The sequence below is a fragment of the Salvelinus alpinus genome, chromosome 18 (genome assembly GCF_045679555.1).
Source record: "Salvelinus alpinus chromosome 18, SLU_Salpinus.1, whole genome shotgun sequence".
Classification (NCBI taxonomy): domain Eukaryota; kingdom Metazoa; phylum Chordata; class Actinopteri; order Salmoniformes; family Salmonidae; genus Salvelinus; species Salvelinus alpinus.
The window spans coordinates 22,139,365-22,161,552 of NC_092103.1; the positions used below are offsets into that span (position 1 = coordinate 22,139,365).

A 22,188-nucleotide genomic window follows, 5' to 3' on the forward strand; every position below is an offset into this window, starting at 1 on the left:
GCGCACAAAAAAAGTAGTGATCTGGATGAATCTTCAAAAGACATTTAGCAACACCACTATCCTCCATCCACTGCCTCTAAATCTACCAGTGATGGGGAGTAGTGAACTACATGTAATTACATTTGGTAGTAGTTGAACTAAACGGAAATATTGGTAGTGTTTTCAGTAGTTGTTGCCGTGTAGCAGTGTAGCTAACTACAGTCTACATTTTTTTTGCAAAAATAACAGAAAATACGCATAAAGTAGGCAAGATTTCCTTTCTTTTTCAGCCTCAGACCTGCCTAATTCTCACTTGAAACAGTTTTTGAGTTTAATAGGCTAAATTACTTCCAATGTTAAGAAATTGGTAGCTTGGTAAACTTTATTTCAAGAGTAGCTTCCCCAAAATTGAAAGCTACCACATGCAGCAGTCTGTACTCACAGGACTGATTAGAGGCACAACACCTAAACACACCTTGACCATAGAAGTTAGAATCAGGTGCAAGCTCTAGTTCACAGCACCAACATAACTATAATCCTAATCCTGCTGCAACATGCAATTGGAAGTAGGTGTGAATGCTATGCACCATCATCATTAAACACTGTCAGGAAATTTGATGATGAATTCAATGTAAATAGATGTGCCTAATTACCATATGAGACAATGATTAAGGCATTCAACCATATCTCAACTCTTAAGTGGCTAAGGACATCAAGTGACAATATATAATCAATGTATTAATGATCAATCACTCTGGTTACCTGCCATTTGATTAGTGGACAGAAACTCCAATTGTTCTCCTGTACTGCTATACTGTATATGCTACTAAGCTGTGTGTGGTTGTGGGTCTTAAGGCACAGGCTCAAGCTCTTCAGTGTTGGAGAAGCTACTCTGAAAATATAGTTTACACTGGAAGAAGTTACGCTACACTAAAGCTACCCTTAACAAACATATAGTTTACTTAACTAAAGTTTATTTGTATAAGTAGTTCACTAAATCCAAACTACTTTTTGAACATTTTTATTTAAATCTGAAATGTCAGACTACAAAATGCAAGAGCAGCTCACTCTGGAGTTAGATGTTAACAACAAAACAAAAAAAGAACGGAAATCTTGCCTACTTTACCCATATTTTCTGTTCTTTTTGCAAAGGAAAGTATAGGGTAGTTCCGGTAGTTAGCTACACCGCTACATTGGCACAAAGTAATGAACTACTGAAAACACTACCAAGATTTCCATTTAGTTCAACTACCACCAAGCTACAGCCAAATGTAATTCAACGACTAGTTGAACAACATGTAGTTCACTACTTCCCATCACTGAAGCTACCTGTATGTTGGTGGAGGAGAGGTCTGAAAGTTAGGGCTAACATATAGGGATCCCTTCAACTGAACCTGGGATGCTGTAAACACATACTACCACTGCCAGATATGCCTCTCACAGGTAGATGCTTCAAGAGGTTAGCAAAGACATAGACCTGCAGGGGCAGTAGATTGTAAACAACGACACTGCACACACATGGCTATGACAGGCCATGATGATAGGTGGCAATTAGGATAGACCACAGTACATCAGGCCTATGGGATGTACAAGTGTTGGGTACTGGTAAGAGCACCAAACAGTGTGTAAGAGCTAATGTTTATTTACAAATGCTGGATGGGAGACTGATTTGTTACCACACTTAAATGTGTGTCTAGTATGTATAGAACATTCAAGACCCAAGATTTACATTCAACTTTTTATTCATCATTTTGTCATACAAGTAATGTCTACAGCGAAACCTTTAGAAAATAACAAATGTATTCATTCATCTATCTTCTTTCTTATTTTTTGACATAATCAAGAATTCAACAGTAAAACATTTTAGAGAACAACAAATGTAATGTATCTTTCTTTTTAGTTGTTGACATAATCAGGAGCTCAATATTGTAACATTTTAGATAATAACAACTGAAATAATCTTTCATAAAAATGTTAATAAATCTCATGTTAAAGGTCTAAAGTTAAACCTTTAGAGTATTATAAGTACATTTTTTTGTTTTCTTTCTGTTTTTTGTTTTTGTCATATTTAAATCATCTAAAGTGAAACCTTTAGAGAATTAAGACAATTCTGGAAAGTGGGAAGTATATAGCTGAATGCAACGGTTGTTATTGCTGCTCAGCAAGAAGACATTTTAAAAGTCCCTTTTTAAGAACGCTTCTTCTTGGCACCGCTTCTTCTCCTACTGCGCGTGCTTCAACGTGAGACGTTTGCTCTTTGGACCACAAGATGCAGAACCCGCTTCTCCTTTCTCTCCAAACCTCATCCGCACAAAGAATGAGGGCCATTTTTGTTGCTCTCGTGGCATACCTGACCTCATTCACATAAAGAATGGAAGTCATCTTGGTATGGACGGGACAAGAGACAACGAATCGCGGGGGCCACTCGGGCCGGCCACGCGCTGCCTGGATCGGAATCCTCCTCAGGAGTATCCAGGGATGAGAAACAGTGTCATCCTGTAAACGGATGAGTATTTCCTTATAGGTTGAAGGTTTACAGCATCTCAAGAGAGAAGAATCAAGTTCCAGATCAGCGCTCAAGAAGGGTGATCTCTGGAACCCAGTCGTTCAGACTGCGGCTCTCCTCACAGAACAGGTGCAGCTTCTCCAGAGCAGCGTCCTCCCAAGAACCATCAGCTGGGTTCTGTTGACAAACAAAAGGGGAAAGGAACATTAGTCACATGGACACAATGAGCAGTTCATAACATTCTATATTATTCAATGTTTGAATTAAATCACTTTGAGTTGTAATATAACATACCGTGATAAGACAGCAGTGGGCATCTTCAAGCTGGCCAGTCTTGTCACCAACAATCTCAGCCAGGCGCTGCATGTCGTTCACTCTGACGATGCTGATGTCGTTGTCAAAGCAGAAAGACTGGATGAGGGTGAAGTGGATCTGGAGAGCAATGTCACACTCCCACTCCTCATCGGTGGCCAGAACGCAGAAAGACACGCTGTCTGGGTCACTGTTGAGATAGAAAAAATGTACTTTCATTAGTCAATATTATCATAAAATAACACAATTGTGTCAGTAAATGAGTAAATGTCAAGAAAATTATAAATAAAGCACACGTTTAGTAGATAAAATACTTACTCATTCATTATTTTGGCACTCTCATAGACACCAACAGTGAGGCGATCCTCACACTGGGCAGACTTGAGAGCTTCCTTCAAAGATTTGCCAATAGCTTCCATCTTGAAGATAGATAGTTAAGTTTGTAGAGCTCAGTTGAGAAGATGTTGATGAGGATAAAACAGAAGTACAGTATGTTTGTGCTGTTTGTTAGAAACAGCTCATATTTATAGGCAAGACCCGGTACACACGCGTTCTGTGATTGGCTGCTGGGCGACAACGCACGAGTGACCCCCCCTAGCAGGCGCGTGTCTATAGACAAAACTATTGAAGAAAGGACAGGGCAGTTTCGATTGAATGGATCAAATACGAAACTCCCTGACCTTTATCCGATGTACTGGATTAATTAATTCAGACTCGTGCAGGGTCGGTTTGAATGATAAGATTATTAACCTACTGTAAAATCCACAACCATATCCAAGTTTAACACTAAGGGCTTCCAAACTACATAAAGATATCGCTACAGCGTTACTTTCTACATTTGTTCCGTTTTTCTGATGCACCCTTCATGATTCAAAAAGAGTATGTTTATATACCAACTTTATGTAGTCAGAAAGATTTCTGGAAATCTACATTTATTTAGACGCAAAATATTATTGTGTTACTTACTTTAATATCCAGAAAACTGAATAGGCATTTATTGGAGAACAGAATTGGCCCAACGTTTCTATTGGCATCCGATTATGGCATGCGCCGCTGCTTTGCAGGGCTCACTTCAGGCGCGTGGCATCTGCAGATGCCTGTATCTCTCTCCATAGCAACAAGATCCCATCTGTCTGTGGGGGAAGGTGAGGGGTCAACAAAGAAAGCTACTGCTGCATGATACAAGCACAGATAATTCTGCACCCGCAATGCATAATGGACAATGACTTGCTGCTGCTATTATGCATAGCCGACATAAAATGTTTGTCTCTGAATAAGAAATTGTTAGAGCGCGTTACTAAATAGATAACCAGACTGATAAATAGCCACCGCTATCCGGCCACCACGCAATACCCTGTCCTGAATTTAGTCACTGTCACTAGCCGGCTACCACCTGGTTACAACCCTGCACCTTAGAGCCTGCTGTCCTGCATACATATACACTTTAATGATTGAACACTGGTCCCTTTAATAATGTTTACATACTGTTTTACCCATTTCTGATGTATATAGGCCTACTGTTTTCTAGTCAAGGACATCCTATTCAACTATTGCTGTACATATACAGTTCTGTCCTACATATTCTTCAGATAGGCAATACAGACATATTCTATGCACATACTGTCCACAATGTCTACACATCATATCACATGTAGGCTATATATATTTATTCTCGGGACTCCACATTGCGTGTCCTAAAATGTATATATTTCTTAATTCCGTTCTTTTTTAGATTAGTGTGTATTGTTAGATATTACTGCACTGTTGGAGCTAGGAAGACAAGCATTTCACTACACCCGCAATAACATCTGATAAATATGTGTATGGACCAATACAATTTGATTTGATTATGATTTGATTTTAAAAAGCACAGAGGCAAACGCAATAGCTGGGAGATTGTAATATAGTCTCACAGCTTCCAATATTATTGTATTGCATTGTATACACAAAGCATCCTACATTGTGACCACAGTCTTTCAACATGCAAGTTACAAACCCAACTTAATCTTGCATGCCCCATTTGATTATTTATTATAGGCTACTAGGAACCAACATGATTGCTACCAGCAGTCAGCCACTACTAAATTAATAGAACGTTGTTTGCTATTTGCTAATGGAAAGTATGATTTGTCTGGTTGTGTGCTTTGGCTAATTTGCGTATGCACAAATAAGTCTTGAGTCATGGCTCAACGTGCAGCATGTCATTCGCCCGAGCAAGCCATGACTTGAGCCAGGAACACCTGTCAAGCGCTACTGGGGAGGGGGACCCCGTCCGACAGATGTGCTACTCTCTGATTCAAGGAACTCAATCTGTTATGTTTGTAAACTGTTGCGCATTAACCTATGCAAGCTATGGGTTGTTGTCGTGCATCAGCCATTTAAACTTCTCAACTAATGATTGCCTGATAATAAACCAATGATTGCCACAATCAATTAGTTTGTTTTGTAGCAAAATAACCTTGTTTGATCAAAAAGGCATATTTTTGTTTTTATTCCAAACATTTCGGAAGGATTCAACCCTGAGCTGCAATTTAGGCTCGTGGCCTCTTTTTTTGACCATACGCTCGCCTTATTCACATTTAAATTGGATCAAAACTCAGACAACAGATTTGTTCGTCCAGTGAATGTAAAGACTCGCGGACAACAGGAGCAGCGCGCCTCGGGGTCGGGGTCAGCCAGGGTGACAGGGGGTGTCCTCATAGCGGTCCTCCATCTGCTGCGCTGCTATCCATCAAACAATGGCGCCGAGTCAATCACCGACCCTCTAGAATTATAGAATTACTCAAGCCAATTCTAGATTATTTTATGCACCTTAAATGTCACCAAAGTGGATAAAAGTGGGCCAAACTGTGCCCATGTCCAAATGCAGTGGCTTGAAATATGCCTGTAAGGTATATGTGTTTCTTTAAACTTAGGCTACCTGTTGACAGTTATATTCTAATAAAGGATCATTAATAAGGTGTGCAATATCTGGATTTGGACATAGGCTTGCTCAACTTTTAGAATTACTTTTATGGAAAAGCATGGATCTTCATTGGTCCATGTGTCAAAAGTAAATAAATAAAACCATGCAGAGAGTTCGGACCGCTGATGTCGATCACGTGGTCAGTATAGGCCAGCAGTGCATAATGTGAGGCACACACGGTGTCCTGGCACGCGCGGTTAATTTGCATTTGTATGGAGAGCGTGATAATAGGAGTTTCTGCGGACACAATAGGGGCCGTTTTTGATCAGGTTCTACAGATTGCCACCTGCCTTCTCCAAAGGGGGGATGGTGCGTCTTATTCACTTTATTTTCACCATGTTATGCACCTTCACCTAAAACTGAAATTTAGCCTACATAATCTTAATCAGAGACAATTCGGGCACTTTTAAGCACTTTACGCAGTTTGATTAATCAATTGCCCTTCTTTGGATGTTTAGTTTCAGTAGGGAATAGTCTGATTTGATAAATGATCATGACCCTAAAGCATCTCTCGAGGCCATTGGCATCAGTGCGGCATTTGAAACTATAAAAACTCACGTAAATTTGCAATGAAAAATATGACAGCCCAAATCTCTATTTTTTCTAGTTAAACATGTAGAAAAGTATAAATATTATAAATGCATATGAACGTAATGCAACATTATTTATTTTCGGTTGGAGAGCATGCCTTGCACAGAAAAAGACGTGCCGTAATGACCCCTATCAATCTGCCATGAGCTAGAGTGGGACAATGACATTAGCATACCAATGCACCATTCAGGTCAACCAATCAGAGCGCTGTGTATTTACAGGGGCCACGAGCCCAAGGGTATTAAAACGCAGCACAGTCCCTTCAGACTCACCAAATCTTTTCGGATTTATCCTCCGACTACACTACCTCTCACTCACGAAGTTCCTTTTGAAATATTCTGCATCATCATGACTCTTGAGGAAGTTCTGATCCAGAAGTTCGCTGAGCGTGCCCAGTGCACCGGCAAAGCACTAGAGGAAGTTTTGTTCTCTGCTAAAGAAAATGACTGCCTGACGGTTGGTGTCTACGAGTCTGCTAAAGTTATGAATGTGTAAGTATGAGTTTCTTGAAATGCTCATGTAAAACTTATAATTTCTATCTATGTTTTAATCATTTTGAAGTCATTTTGCATATACTTATGGTGCTTCTATTTTTTCTTTGCAGTGACCCAGACAGCGTGTCTTTCTGCGTTCTGGCCACCGATGAGGAGTGGGAGTGTGACATTGCTCTCCAGATCCACTTCACCCTCATCCAGTCTTTCTGCTTTGACAACGACATCAGCATCGTCAGAGTGAACGACATGCAGCGCCTGGCTGAGATTGTTGGTGACAAGACTGGCCAGCTTGAAGATGCCCACTGCTGTCTTATCACGGTATGTTATATTACAACTCAAAGTGATTTAATTCAAACATTGAATAATATAGAATGTTAAGAACTGCTCATTGTGTCCATGTGACTAATGTTCCTTTCCCCTTTTGTTTGTCAACAGAACCCAGCTGATGGTTCTTGGGAGGACGCTGCTCTGGAGAAGCTGCACCTGTTCTGTGAGGAGAGCCGCAGTCTGAACGACTGGGTTCCAGAGATCACCCTTCTTGAGCGCTGATCTGGAACTTGATTCTTCTCTCTTGAGATGCTGTAAACCTTCAACCTATAAGGAAATACTCATCCGTTTACAGGATGACACTGTTTCTCATCCCTGGATACTCCTGAGGAGGATTCCGATCCAGGCAGCGCGTGGCCGGCCCGAGTGGCCCCCGCGATTCGTTGTCTATTGTCCCGTCCATACCAAGATGACTTCCATTCTTTATGTGAATGAGGTCAGGTATGCCACGAGAGTGACAAAGATGGCCCTCATTCTTTGTGCGGATGAGGTTTGGAGAGAAAGGAGAAGCGAGTTCTGTATCTTGTGGTCCAAAGAGCAAACGTCGCACGTTGAAGCACGCGCAGTAGGAGAAGAAGCGGTGCCAAGAAGAAGCGTTCTTAAAAAGGGACTTTAAAAAAATGTCTTCTTGCTGAGCAGCAATAACAACCGTTGCATTCAGCGAAATGTTTCCCACTTTCCAGAATTGTCTTATTTCTCTAAAGGTTTCACTTTAGAAATGTAATCATGGCAAAAAATAAAAGCCTTTTAAAAAGATAAGAAAAAGTATTAACTCCTAGGCCTAATGCTCTAAGGTTTTGACTTTAGAACGTTTAACGCTGTCAAAACCAATACACATTTAATACATTGGGCGACTTATAATGTTCTAAAGGTTTCACTTTAGGATGTGTTTATTAACTTTGTCAAAAAAAAGAAAACAAGAAATTAACTTATAATGTTCTCACTGTTTATACTTAACATTTTAAACATTTCATTATGTTTAAAATGAAAAATAAGACATTGATTTATAATTCTTTCAATGTTGAACTTAAGAAATGTTTATGAAAAAAAACAATAACCTAATAAAACTGCATATTATATTTTTTGTCATGTGTTCTTTATTAAGTTTGGAGGGTAGGCCTACTTATGAAGGCAGAATGTGGGGAGATTATTGGGTTGACAAAGGTTTCGGGCAAATTTGCATAGCAAGCGCTAAAGTCTATCATCTGCTCACTGTTATCCCTTCAGTAAAATTCTGTATTCCATCCGTCTCCTCTCGGCTGATCTGCATGTGTATAGGGGCGCACAATAGCTGCGCGCGCTCTGCTGTCACATCCAGCGGTCCACACAGAGGGTCTATTGTATGAACGTCGCTGGACTGGCAGATGTCTCCATAGCCACGCTGCGCCATCTGCCGCTCTCTGCAGTTGGGGGTCGGACGGAGGAGGAGTCGAGGGTAGTTTGAGTGCAAAGGGGGCTGGAATTGACTGGTTTGGGGGCTTGGATAGGGTCTGGCTATCATCTGCTGCTCTGCCAGATGGTGTGGGCTTTTGTTTACATGGGGTCGAGCAGGACATTGGCTTTTGGAAGCACTTCATACAAAGAGGCTGGATAGTAGCCCTAAATTTGATTGCATAGGCATTATCCTATATTTGAAACCCATCTGTTTCAGATTAACAAAGAAGTTCAATTTGGTGGTCCAAGCCTGCATGAATGTCAATTGGGTCTTTATAGCACTATATTTCAAAAATATTTAGGTATTCAAGGATTAATAAATTCACAATGGTAGTTCAATTTGGTGGTCAAATATAATACAGAGACAAGCACCTGTGCAAAATCAATCTTCTCTCAGATTAAACAAAAAATAGCGTAGCACTCGTCCCTGAAGAGTTCAGGCGCGACGTAAGGGGGAGAACCACAGAAGGTGTCCAGGATGTCGCTGCGGGTGATGACCTTGGTGCTGAAGCCAAAGTCAGCCACCTTCACACAGCCATTACAGGTGTACAGTACATTTTCTGCCTTCAGGTCCCGGTGGATTATGTTTTTGTCATGCTGCAAACACAAACAATTGACACACTATATGAAATAATTTGACTATTCACATTGACTGAAATAATATATTTTATATTAATTCTGTACTGGACTTTATTAAGACCTGTGATCATATTGCTGATCCTATATGTGAATTAAATTGAATATTACTGACCATGTGTTTGATGGCAGACAGGATTTGTGCGAAGGTGATCTTGGCCTCTGCTTCTGACAGCCTACCATCGGAGCAGATGTGTGTATGGAGGTCCCCTCCCCCAGCGTACTCCATCACCAGGTAGAGGCGGCTGTGTGACTACACCACCTCGTAAAGACGCACAACATTGGCATGCTGCAGGGCCTCCATACAGGAGATCTCCCCGGAGAGTAGCCTCTGGACCTGAACATCCAGCCGCGTCTTATGCAGCACCTTGATGGCCACCTTGTCTGGGGGTGAGAAGGAGAGAGTCAGATGTTGGATAACTTGAGACAGGTGTTTTCCTCAGTTCAGTTTCAACATGCTTTACTGTGGTGGTTTCACAGTCACACTAATGAATTGCTTTGCTGTTATCATCATTACATGGATGATACATTTATCCAAGTTGTTGATGAAGTTCTGTATGGTCAGCAGTGTGACCTTTACCTTTGGTGAGGACGTGGAAGGCCATTTTGACGCGGGAAAAGGTTCCAGATCCGATCTCACCACGGACCTTGTAGAAGCCAATCCTACGGCCCATGATCAGCTCCTTGATGGTCCGCTCATCCTGACACATTTCGGTGGTGAGCCTTTTCAGGGGGGTGAGGCGTTGGGGAGGGTCGGCCCCCTCCTCGTCCTGCCCACCTTCTGAGCTGACTGACAGGCTATAGAGGCTGGGGCGAGGCCTCCTGGAGGACATCTGGTACTGGCCCCCTGGCATCCTTACTGCTCCTCAGGGCTCAGGGCGTGGCAGGTAATGGAAAGGAACTGACTGTGGAAAGGAAATCTCAGCCAAGGGAGTGGCTCACAATTTTGTCTAAGAACACAGCCATGAATAAAGAATGGTACCAACACATCCTCCGAGAGCTTCTCCCAACCATCCAGGAACAGTTTGGTGACGAACAATGCCTTTTCCAGCATAATGGAGCACCTTGCCATAAGGCAAAAGTGATAACTAAGTGGCTCGGAGAACAAAACATCAATATTTTGGGTCCATGGCCAGGAAACTCCCCAGACCTTAATCCCATTGAGAACTTGTCAATCCTCAAGAGGCGGGTGGACAAACAAATACCCACAAATTCTGACAAACTGAAAGCATTGATTATGCAAGAACGGGCTGCCATCAGTCAGGATGTGGCCCAGAAGTTAATTGACAGCATGCCAGGGCGGATTGCAGAGGTCTTGAAAAAGAAGGGTCAACACTGAAAATATTGACTCTTTGCATCAACTTCATGTAATTGTCAATAAAAGCCTTTGACACTTATGAAATGCTTGTAATTATACTTCAGTATTCCATAGTAACATCTGACAAAAATATCTAAAGACACTGAAGCAGCAAACTTTGTGGAAATTAATATTTGTGACATTCTCAAACCTTTATTTCACGACTGTACGCCTGTTGTATTCGGCGCACGTGACAAATAAACTTTGATTTGAAGTCAGTATTTTACAATGCGTTATATGATAATACCAGCTTGATAAGAGAGAACACCTTTTTACATATCTCACTTTACAAGTTTGAAAACTGTCGCTCAGATTTAATCGCATTTTCAAGTCTCTCAGCATTTATGGATCCCCACACAGCCGCTTCAGAAGTCATGGTAAAATTGATCAAATCCTTTCTATGGAACCAGTGGGAGATGGAAAAAAAGATCCCCAATCCTCCTCAATGTCTGTTCAAACCTGAAATGCAAATATCTAACTCCATTTAGCTTGTAGTCTTAGATTTCCACTAACTGCCTCAGAATATGTCTATTGCCATTTTCTGTGGTCTCCACAGCTCTGAGCTGTACACAAGGTTATGGTCATGTGAAGCATCATCCTATTCAAATGTCAGAGTTAAAGTTAAATGAACTCATAGCACAAAGTGTTCTCACCCCTGTCTCTGACACTGTCTACTCACCTCTCCCCTTGCAGATTAGGAATCAAGGTGGTGTCATGCAGTCTAATCCCCAAACTTTATTTAGATGTATCTCAATCCCCTAAAGATGCTAATGTGAAGGGCTACAAAGCATGCAGAATTGTAATGCGTGCGTACTGGCGGTAGAGAAGTCAGGCGCAGGAGAGCAAAGACTGTGTTACAACGGCGCAGTTTAATGATAGAAATCACCGTGAACAAAAACAATATATACAATGGGACAAAAACCCTAGACATAACGTGCACAAGCACTTACAATAAACAATACCGGACAAGGACATGTGGGGAACAGAGGGTTAAATACACAACATGTAATTGATGGAATTGAAACCAGGTGTGTGGGAAGACAAGACAAAACAAATGGAAAATGAAAGGTGGATCGGCGATGGCTAGAAGACTGGTGACGTCGACTGCCGAAAGTCGCCCGAACAAGGAGAGGGACCGACTTCGGAGGAAGTCGTGACAAGAATAAGGGTAGAAGGGATCATAAAGCATACAGTACCAGTCAAAAGTTTGGACACACCTACTCATTCAAGGGTTTTTCTTTATTTTTAATATTTTCTACATTATAGAATAATAGTGAAGACATCAAAACTATGAAATAACACATATGGAATCATGTTGTAACCAAAAACGTGTTAAAAAAATCAAAATATATTTCAGATTCTTCAAAGTTGCCACCCTTTGCCGTGATGACAGATTTGCACACTCTTGGCATTCTCTCAACCAGCTTCATGAGGTAGTCACCTGGAATGCATTTCAATGAACAGGGGTGCCTTGTTAAAAGTTAATTTGTGGAATTTCTTTCCTTCTTAATGCGTTTGAGCCAATCAGTTGTGCTGTGACAAGGTAGGGGTAGTATATAAATGATAGCCCTATTTGGTAAAAGACCAAGTCCATATTATGGCAAGAACAGCTCAAATATGCAAAGAGAAACAACAGTCCATCATTACTTTGGTCTGATGAGCCCAAATTTTGGTTCCAACCGCCGTGTCTTTGTGAGAGTGGTGAACGGATGATCTCCGCATGTGTGGTTCCCACCGTGAAGCATGGAGGAGGAGGTGTGATGGTGCTTTGCTGGTGACACTGTCTGCGATTTATTTAGAATTCAAGGCACACTTAACCAGCATGGCTACCACAGTATTCTGCAGCAATACGCCATCCCATCTGGTTTGCGCTTAGTGGGGCTATCATTTGTTTTTCAACAGGACAATGACCCAAAACACACCACTAGGCTGTGCAAAGGCTATTTGACCAAGGAGAGTAATGGTGCTGCATCAGATGACCTATCCTCCACAATCACCCGACCTCAACCCAATTGAGAAGGTTTGGGATGAGTTGGACCGCAGAGTGAAGGAAAAGCAGCCAACAAGTGCTCAGCATATGTGGGAACTCCTTCAAGAATGTTGGAAAAGCATTCCTCATGAAGCTGGTTGAGAGAATGACAAGACTGTGCAAAGCTGTCATCAAGGCAAAGAGCGGCTACTTTGAAGAATCTCAAATATTTTTATTTGCTTAACACTTTTTTGGGCACTACACGATGTTATTTCATAGTTTTGATGTCTTCACTACTATTATACAATGTAGAAAATAGTACAAATATAGAAAAACCCTTGAATGAGTAGGTGTGTCCAAACTTTTGACTGGTACTGTATGTGCACTGCACTAGGGTTTTAGAAAGGTGAAGGAATGTGCATTATTGAACCCTTTGGCCTTGACTGTAGGTTAGAGAACACTAGTTCAATGTAACCAAAGGGCTTCCGTCCGTGTCACACAAGGTTTACCTCTTGATTGTAGCGAGAGACGTGAGGATCAGGGGGATGTTCCCAGAGGGAGATTAGCTCAGCCTGCTCCCTTCAGACACAGCACACCACATATAAAGAGATGACAGTAAATCTAACAAGTTGCCCAGCTGCAGCCCATGGTTTTCAGGTGTACTGCCCCTGTGCATAGCCACGGGAAGTATGGGTGCTGCAGCACCCTCTGAAAAATCAAAATATTTTTTTCATGATAGGTAGTGCACTGGACCTTTAATAGTCTTGTATTAGCAGACAAATATATCTGTCTGCAGCACCAACTCACCTGCTTTTACACTATGGTTGAACTATTAGATGTTCAATGTTTCTTTTGAAAATAAAATTGTAAAAAGGAAGTTTCACCACATTAAAACAAGAGTTCAGTTCACGTAAGTGTTGACCATAAAATGACAGACAGATGTAAATGAATCACCAATCACATTAAATAAATAATACTCTTCAGAAAGGACTTTGTCAAAGCAACATAATAACTAGGGCTTTACAATGATGGTGAAAACCTGGAGAAATGTTGGGATTAAGTGGATTTAAAATGTTCCTAGAAGTCACAGAGGGTGCAAGTCTTTATTCATATAAAAAATCGGATTTATTGAATTCTCCATGTGGTCTATATTAAAGGGCACTTCAATTAATATAACAGGCTTTTAAAATTCAATATTGATGCACAATTTCTAAACTATGAAAAAGCACTCATTTTGTAGAATGACCCAACTACTGTTTGAGATCCAAATTAATGAGGTCAATAATGACATATTAATTGATATTGCTTGGGCCTGGGGGGAACACAGCATCTTAATTATTTAAATGGGTCAGTCTACCAGGTATCTTAAGTAAAAAAACAGTTTATTTCCTCTCGCTCTCTGGGGATGACTGGTACATGGGGCGGCCAGACATCTATCTATGCTGATTGGATTAAGGTCTTGAATAGACACAGGCTGTTTACATGTGTAGAGGACCCATGTTAAAACACACATGCCGGTTCTCCATACGTCACGAGGAGCATAGGGTTGGAAATGTAGACTGCAGAATTCAGCAGTGAAAAAACTCTTCTGCAGCAAAGAACCATTATTTGATCCAATTGTTGCTTGTTGTAATGCACAAATTTATGAGAATTGTTCATTCACTTAATCCTCATTCTATGTGAAATGAAATTCAAATTCACTTTCAAATATAGGTAGAAGACAAAGTGAGTAAAAAATTATCCCTCACAAAACTGTTGTCATGAAAATATCTTCATTACATTTTCACAAACCAACATGACTGCAGTCAAGCAAACACCAGGAACACTATACCAAAAAGAATACAAAGGCACTACTGTAGATTAATTTCACTCCTGCATATTTTAAATATGCTAAATCTTCTTTCTCTTTAGACGGGAGTCACTGAATCCGCTGGCGTGCTGCTTCTCCAATTCCTTGATTCTCTGGCGCAGGGCCTCGACCTCTCTGTTCTTCTCCTCCTGAAGGAACTGGAACTTCTGGAAGCATACCAAGAAACACACAGGTAGGCTATCAATACAGAAACACAGGATAAACACATGCAACATCAACAAACAAGAGAGCACAAGGGGGCACAGGTTGCTTCAAGCTCGCATCTCTGTGTGAAGTGTTGGCTTAGTACGTGGTCAGAGGCTCCTCACCCGTTTGAAGATGTTCTGAGGTAAAAGACCTGAGCCCTGGGGCTGCAGCTGGATCCTCTGTGTGGTACTCTGCACCCTGGCAAGCTTAGCACCAAACTGACAGCAGAAGATACAGTGTTAGGATTGATCTGTCCATCAAACTCACATCATGTACATCTTTACCCCAAACAGCAAATCAAAACCACATGTACCTTTGCACTATCCTGCCTGTAAAAAACAGAAGTAAATCACTGTGACTGCAAGCTGGTCTACCTACAGTATGTATCAGATTACTAAAATAGCAGTCATCTTTACACAGAGCAGCTTTGCCTATTACTATAAAACCAGTTAGAAATATATATCTGCTGATCAGTCAATCAAAGCCAGTCTGTATACCTCCATTTGTAACTTTAATATTTCACTTTGCCTCTCTCTCTCCTGGTCCCTCATTCTCCTTCTCATCTCTGCCATATCTGACTCCTTTCTCTCCAGGGCCTCTTTCAGTTCTGCATCTTTCACTTCAACTGCATAGAAAAACACAACATAAGACAAACAGGCAGCCCTAAATATGTAATATTTTGATATATGTGTGACATTTTGTGGTAGATCATTCTGTTTCAGAGATGGAATGCCACAGTCCAGTGATCCTCAATACTATTACAGAGCTGCAATACTGCAAGTTTTTGTCCCAGCTCAGTAGTGAGACACATGCTTCAGCTTTAGGTGTGTTGAAGATCAGTTGATACATTGAATCAGGTGAGGTTACACTAATCTGGGATACAAACCTGCAACACTGCAGCTCTATGAGCAGTATTGATGATCACTGCCAGAGTCACTCAAAGGAAGGGTTTGTGTAATGTGTTCTTACGTTTGCTCTGTGTTTCTCTGTGAGAGCCCTCCACCCCTCTCCTGCATTGCTCTCTCAGAGACTCCAACTCCTTCTGATGTCTCTCTCCCACAGCTCTCATCTCTGCCATCAGCCTCTGAATCTCAGCTTCCCGCTCCTGACCACAACCAACCACAAGGGGGAAGCAATGGCAACATATTCCGTTTCTCTGTTCTATTATGTCAATTTTGAATCCAAACTATTTTATTGTGCAAGAATGAATGTTCAAATTCAGTTTATTCAATCATTCTGCCCTCACCTCTACTGTCCTATCACTCTGCCTTTTCAGATCTGACACAGTTCTTTTCAACTTTTCATTCTCCACTGTAAGATAAAAGGGTGTTTATTACAATTGAATTATAAGTTTATTACAACAGTTTACATCTTGGATTCAGACAATAGAAATAGTGTACACTAAAGATGTGTTGACCAGTGCCTTGCAGAGGAGCTTATTACCTCTGAGGTCACACTGCTGCAGTAGAGTCTGCTGGAGTCCCTTCACTGTCCCCAACATACCATCTCTCTCTGTGGGACAATGACGTCATCAGGTGGACTAATGTTACATTACAGGACCACTAGAGGGAGACACACACTTTAAATATAGTTTTTAAATGAGAATTTTAGGCCTATTCACCATACCTCGAGAATATCAATTCTTTACATTTTCATTTTTGATTGGAACTGGACATTTGTAAAAGTTCCTATTGGTCACTTTGTTGGAATTTCAAACCAGACCAAAGTGCTACCCATCACTAAATATAACACAATCCAGATGCGTGGCTACTGTAAAATCAATTTAAATGTTTTTTATTTATTTATTTTTTACATATCAGTCATTTAGCAGAGCGATTATGGTTAAGTGCCTTGCTCAAGGGCACAGACAGATTTTTACACCTAGTATGTTACTGGCCCAATGCTAGGCTACCTGCTGGCTAGAGATCAGACAAAAGAGTTTGAATGCATAAGAATCCTCACCCTCAATCAAGCACTTCTCTTTGGTCTGAGAAAATTTCAGAACTCTGTTGGTCTCTTCCAACTTGATCTCCAATATGTTGTTTTTACCCTTGAGCTCTGTAATTTTCTTTAAAACAAATATATATAAATTATAAAAGGACTGAATAAATATGCCCCTGGATTTTTAAACAGATTTCACGAAGAATTGATGAAGGTAGTAAAGGGTAATTGTGTCCCTATAACTTACATTGAAATCCTCAGGCAGTGGGAGAACTGTTGTTACTGCCACTTTCATGACAGGATTAATTTAAGGCAAATTCAGCATAGCCTGCTCATAGTAGGCTATTTTAAGAGTTAACGTTAGTTAACTAGCTAGATAAGTTACTGGCTAGCTACCTACCTGAAGAACTAGCTGTCCTCCTACTTTTTGTTAGTTACCTGTTCCAGATGAGTGAAATCATCAATAAACTTGTCCAGATTTACTACTGTAAATTTCTTCATCTCTAGGTTCAGTGTTTTATTCTTCAATATGCTAAGCCAGTTAGCTACCTAGCAGGTGTATACCATATACATTAAAACGGTTTATACATCTGTTTTAAACTACAGCGGGAACTCTTGTCTGCACGTGTCACGTGTTCAGTATTGCAGGTGCGTGCGCTCAAGATGTCCACCAATCGAACGGTTGCTATTTCTTGACGCTGTAAAATCAAATAGTCTTATGGAAACAATTTAAAAGCATTAGTACTATATCAAATGAATGGACTCAGTACAGTTTAAATGTGAAAGATGTTTATGAGTAACATTATAGCTGTACAATAAAGAACCATTAGCATTTAGAGATCTCCAGAAGGATATTCTGACATTTGATAGTCCCCTTTTTGTAAGTGGTAGCCTACAACATAGTAAACATAATTATTTTTTCTTGTTTTTATAATCACACATTTTGTATATATGCAAAATAACAGCAAACATTCAGTAAGCATAATGTCCTACTATTTTAGACTTGTTGAAAAGCCACAGTCAATCAGCAGAACACATATGGTAGATTCCCACTTTTGGTCACCAAATACTTCCCTTTTGACACAATATTGAGATCTGTAAATACTTTTCATAGTTGTAAAGACCAATTATTGGGATTATTGTAAACAACATTATCAACAACAACACTAAGTTAAGTATTTTTCCCTGTGATGGCATTTAAAGTCACATGTAGGAGATGTTCTTCAAAATATATATTTTTATTTCACATTCATAATATGTGAAGAGATTCATATGGCCAGTTCCTGTGAGAGACCATAATTCCTTCTTGTCCTTTCCCTATTTCCTTTGTTCACTCAGTTTTTGCAGACAGGTGTGGCACCTTCAAGAACAGACCCCTCTCCTGTACTCACCATCCATCTTACCAAACCTCAAAATGTCTACAGCTGTCATGTTGGGAGAAGGAACGGGAAGAGGGGGGGCAGGCAGGGACCCCCTCTCATTTTTGTAGGTATGACATTTGGGACCCTACTCTTTTGATGTTTAGTCACTCAGGCACTGAATTCCCATGCCCCCTCTGATCTGTGTCCAATCACAAATGACTGGCATAGTCCCTACACCTCTGTTATGGTGTAATGTTGCCCAGTAGGTCAGGGGTCAGGTACCCCTCTGGTGTAGGTGTGGGCAGGGGAAGCTTGGTTAGAACTGGCTGGGGTGCAGGTGTGGGTCCAAGCTTCAGAAGGAGGCTGTTCTGCCTGTCTACTCCTTCCACCATGGTGTAGGCAGATACAGGGGGCAGTGGGGAGACAGGAGAGGCAGGTGGAATGGGGGGCCTTTCAGCCTCAAAGTACAGGCTCTGGTACTCCCCGAAGGGCTGTCCCTGCACAAGACTACTGTCCTCCGTTGGAGCAGGCTGGCTGGCTCTCCCAGTGGGGAGTCTGGCACTCATTTTCCCAGCATCTAACTCTGAGGTGTAGCCTCCCACATCAGCATTCACCAACAGCAGCTGAAACTCTTTCCTCTTCTTCTCTTTCCCCTTTTCCTTCTCATCCTTCTCTGCATTCTCCTCCACCTTCCTCTGCTCCTCAGGTGTCAGCAGCACTTCACCAGTTGGTCTCACCTCATTCACCTGGGTGTAGAGGTCCTCCCTGCCAGGGGCGGCCCAGGGAGAATCCTCAGTGTTGGGGGTCTGGACTGGGGAGCTGGCCTTAGTACTGGCCAGGGAAGAGGGCTCCAGGGCGCGGCTGGTGTTGGAGAGGAGGGAGTGGAAGGGGGAGGCCTCTAGGTCAGGCAGATCAGGGTCACAGCAGCTGGCCCGGCCCGAGTCATCATCCCTGAAGCCAATGGTGATAGGGGGACAGTCTGAGGAGGCACAGTGGTCCATCAAGCACTGGGTGTCCAGCACAGTCAGCCTGTCGTTGGGCTCCTCCATGTCCAGCTCGATGAACTCCACCCAGGGGTCATCGCTGTACAGCTCTGGCCTCAAGTCAGGGATGCCGCCCAGGATGGAGGTCAGCTCAGCCAACTTACCTTTCTATGGTAAACGACAGATAATACCGCAGAGTTAGTTTAAAGGGCAACATACACTTATTACAACCTTGCTGGTAATACATATTGCCTCCCCATTAAACTCTAGTGGCAATGGTTTTAATGGTACAAGTAAAGAATTCTAGGTATTTTTCATTGTGTTAAGTTAATACCTTAAGAAGCTCTGGGTCAATGCCTTTGATTTTGGGACCAGGAATTGGAGGCAGGAGAATCACCATCAACCTTGAAGAAAGATTGCGGAAGTGTTATTAAAAGACATGTAGCATTAGACTTTCACATTTTTATGAAGAGGTTTGGTATTTTAAGACAAAGTGAAAGGTAAAAGTGAGTTTCTTACTTCTGTTGCTGGGAATAGATTACCAGCATTAGGATGACTGCAAAACCCAAAGCAGCAAAGACAAGCAGGACAGTAACTGGAAGTCTCGACTCTGAGCACATATGAATATATAGAAAGCAATTAATACGATTCAAAACAGAGAAATCATACATATTATAACAACAAACATTTTATATGACAGTATTTAAAAACAATACATCAGTACCTTTAGTAGGGATGTGTATGAATATGGAGTCGCTGAATTCCCCAAAGTTACGGGATGCTAGCGTCTTGCACCTCACCCTGACCTCATTATCTGTGTTGGTGCGCAGCCCGTATAGCGATCGCTGCATTCCCTTTTCAAGGTCCACCTAGGGTTGCAATCAAAACAGAGAGGTTTCACACCAGTTAGTTAGTAAATATCACCCACACAATAGGAGGAAACATAACTTACACCTGCAGGTTTAATGATTTGGTTTAAGGGACACGCTACTTAGAGTTTAACTGAGGATAAGTCACATTGAGAAATATATAATGTCATATAAAGACATGAATCAACTTAAAAGCAATAGAGCCTTGGTATGTCACCTTGGTAGATTACCCCAAAGATTCATGTTCCCTTGCATGGAAGGAGTTAACGTGAAAGAGGGAGAATGAGAGGGCAGACTGCCCTTGGAAAGAGGCAGTTTGTTCTAAATTACAATGTGGGAGGAGGCATAAGTCTTTTGATTATTAGGTCATTTTATTATTCACTGAAATTATCTTAAAATAATGCAGTAAATCTATTCATTTATTATTTATTTTATTTTAACAACTACACCACATCAGTCATCCAACAGACTCTCATTCAGAGCGACACACAGAAGCATCCATGGTCAACGCCTTGCTCAAGGGCACGTCAACAGATCTTACTTTTTATTATTATTATGTTTTATTTTGACTTTATTTTTTATACTTGTTATACTTTATCTTTAAACATCATTCTATCTCCCGCCCAGCAACTCCACTACCACTTGTCTCCAATTCCACAACCGAACCCTCAGCTCCCTTCAGACCATCCCACCTTTCTCTGCTGGCCACCCTCTTCGGATTTCTACACAACATATATCTTTCAACTATGCTGTGATGTTTAAATGTAAGATTTCAATCTATCTAATCGAATAGAATCCACAGATTGCGAGTTGAAGATAAATACTTTTACTAAGAGTATTATTATATTAGTAATTGACTCTCCACATCTCCTAACATTACTATTTCTAGGGTCAATTTTAGATCAATGTTATGCATTTTCAGCCATTCCTGAACCTGAGACCAGAAACAGGCTACCTGAGGGCAATACCAAAATAAATGGTCTATTGATTCTGTATCCTCACAACAAAATCTGCAGAGCTTCGATGATTTTATGCCCCAAATATTCAACATTTTGTTGATGGCAAGAATTCTATATAATCATTTTTAGCTGAAAAGCATGAAGTCTTGAATCTTGCGTCGTTTTATATAGCAACTCATACACCCTGTACCATGGAATCGTTACATCACAAATCTCTTCCCAACTATTTTGCATGGCACAGTTGTCAACATACTGGTCCTCAAATGAAACTGGTATACTTTCATATTTATGCTATTTTTATTCTTCCACCAGTTTTGATCCTTTATATTGGGCAGACAGACCAGTTCCCTACCTTCTCCCGCTGCCACCCGTCTCCTCCATTTTTGGGGTGTAATGCTGTAATCAATTGGTTGTACTCTTGGAATGAGCAGACCTTCCTGTACAATTCTGATAACTCCATGAAAGACATAACTCTACCATTCCAATTTACAATATCATTTAAGAACAAAATACCCTTTTCAAACATCTTTCCCATGAATACAGGTATTTTATCAACCAGCACATTTGAGTTCAGCCATAATATTTGTTGTAATATTTGTTCTATCTTTTCAGAGGGATGAAATTGAAATTGTAGCCAGCTCTGCAATGCTCGTTTGAAAAAGAGAGATACTAATTAATCGAAAATGAGACATGGCAATTTGCACAAAGGCAAAAAGGCAATTTTTAAACAATGTGTCACGTTCCTGACCGGTTTTCTGTTATTTTGTATGTGTTAGTCGGTCAGGGCGTGAGTTTGGGTGGGCAGTCTATGTTATGTGTTTCTATGTTGGTAAAGGGTGACCTGATATGGTTCTCAATTAGAGGCAGGTGGTTTTCATTTCCTCTGATTGAGAGCCATATTAAGGTAGGTGTTTTCACATTGATTGTTGTGGGTGGTTGTCTCCTGTGTTTGTGTCTATGTTGCATGTTTGCACTTAGTCTTTGATAGCTTCACGTTCGTCTGTTTGTTGTTTTGTTTCGTTGTCCTTCTTCTAATAAAGAGAAGATGTATTTTCCACACGCTGCGCCTTGGTCCTCTCTCTCTCCCATTGACGATCGTGACACAATGGATGAGCTTTTTTTTGTAATCTACTTGAGAACCATTTAGGGTTCAAGTAAAACTTTTGACTAAGTGAAGCTTTTAGAGAGAGGTTTAGTGCTTTTATATTTAATAATCTCAACCCACCCAATTCATAATATTGATAGGCACTCTTTATTCTGTCTGGTTTAGCGTCCCAGATAAAGCTAAATATTTTTTGCTCATATGATTTGAAAAACGAATCATCAGGATTACTAAATAAGTAAGTAAGTAAACTGAGATATGACTAAAGAGTTAAATCAGGGCAATTTTTCCATAAATAGACAGGTATTTACCTCTCCATGGTTGCAGGATCTATTGAAATTCATTGT

The 22,188-nt window shown here is 41.0% G+C and overlaps 4 protein-coding genes and 1 pseudogene across 6 annotated transcripts in view; 1 reads left to right on the plus strand and 4 right to left on the minus strand.

Annotated features, from left to right (window-relative positions):
* Positions 1-1,703: 1,703 nt before the first annotated feature.
* LOC139543996 (growth arrest and DNA damage-inducible protein GADD45 gamma-like) lies at positions 1,704-3,295 on the minus strand. Its single transcript, XM_071350632.1, has 3 exons — positions 3,116-3,295; positions 2,780-2,987; positions 1,704-2,662 (listed from the first exon to the last, which is right to left on the minus strand). Exons 1-3 carry the CDS (start codon positions 3,214-3,216, stop codon positions 2,549-2,551), a joined length of 423 nt encoding a protein of 140 aa, XP_071206733.1. The 5' UTR covers positions 3,217-3,295; the 3' UTR covers positions 1,704-2,548.
* Positions 3,296-6,619: 3,324 nt separating this feature from the next.
* Positions 6,620-8,253, plus strand: LOC139543997 (growth arrest and DNA damage-inducible protein GADD45 gamma-like). The gene is made up of 3 exons (XM_071350633.1): positions 6,620-6,844; positions 6,958-7,165; positions 7,283-8,253. The coding sequence occupies exons 1-3, from the start codon at positions 6,702-6,704 to the stop codon at positions 7,394-7,396; spliced, it is 465 nt and encodes a 154-aa protein (XP_071206734.1). The 5' UTR covers positions 6,620-6,701; the 3' UTR covers positions 7,397-8,253.
* Positions 8,254-9,764: 1,511 nt separating this feature from the next.
* LOC139543998 (serine/threonine-protein kinase NIM1 pseudogene) lies at positions 9,765-10,192 on the minus strand (annotated as a pseudogene).
* Positions 10,193-14,318: 4,126 nt separating this feature from the next.
* Positions 14,319-17,203, minus strand: LOC139544003 (coiled-coil domain-containing protein 152). Its single transcript, XM_071350643.1, has 8 exons — positions 17,006-17,203; positions 16,589-16,694; positions 16,070-16,138; positions 15,873-15,937; positions 15,596-15,731; positions 15,124-15,251; positions 14,749-14,844; positions 14,319-14,586 (listed from the first exon to the last, which is right to left on the minus strand). The coding sequence occupies exons 1-8, from the start codon at positions 17,066-17,068 to the stop codon at positions 14,461-14,463; spliced, it is 789 nt and encodes a 262-aa protein (XP_071206744.1). The 5' UTR covers positions 17,069-17,203; the 3' UTR covers positions 14,319-14,460.
* A 136-nt stretch (positions 17,204-17,339) lies between these two features.
* Positions 17,340-22,188, minus strand: part of ghrb (growth hormone receptor b) — a 30,332-nt gene continuing 25,483 nt past the window's right edge. For all 3 annotated transcript variants that reach the window (XM_071350641.1, XM_071350642.1, XM_071350640.1), the window contains 4 exons: positions 19,636-19,780; positions 19,431-19,521; positions 19,246-19,315; positions 17,340-19,079 (listed from right to left, as the gene is read on the minus strand). In XM_071350641.1, coding sequence (XP_071206742.1) covers positions 18,171-19,079; positions 19,246-19,315; positions 19,431-19,521; positions 19,636-19,780 — 1,215 coding nt within the window. In that variant the 3' untranslated portion in view covers positions 17,340-18,170. The remainder of the gene's footprint in view (positions 19,080-19,245; positions 19,316-19,430; positions 19,522-19,635; positions 19,781-22,188) is intronic.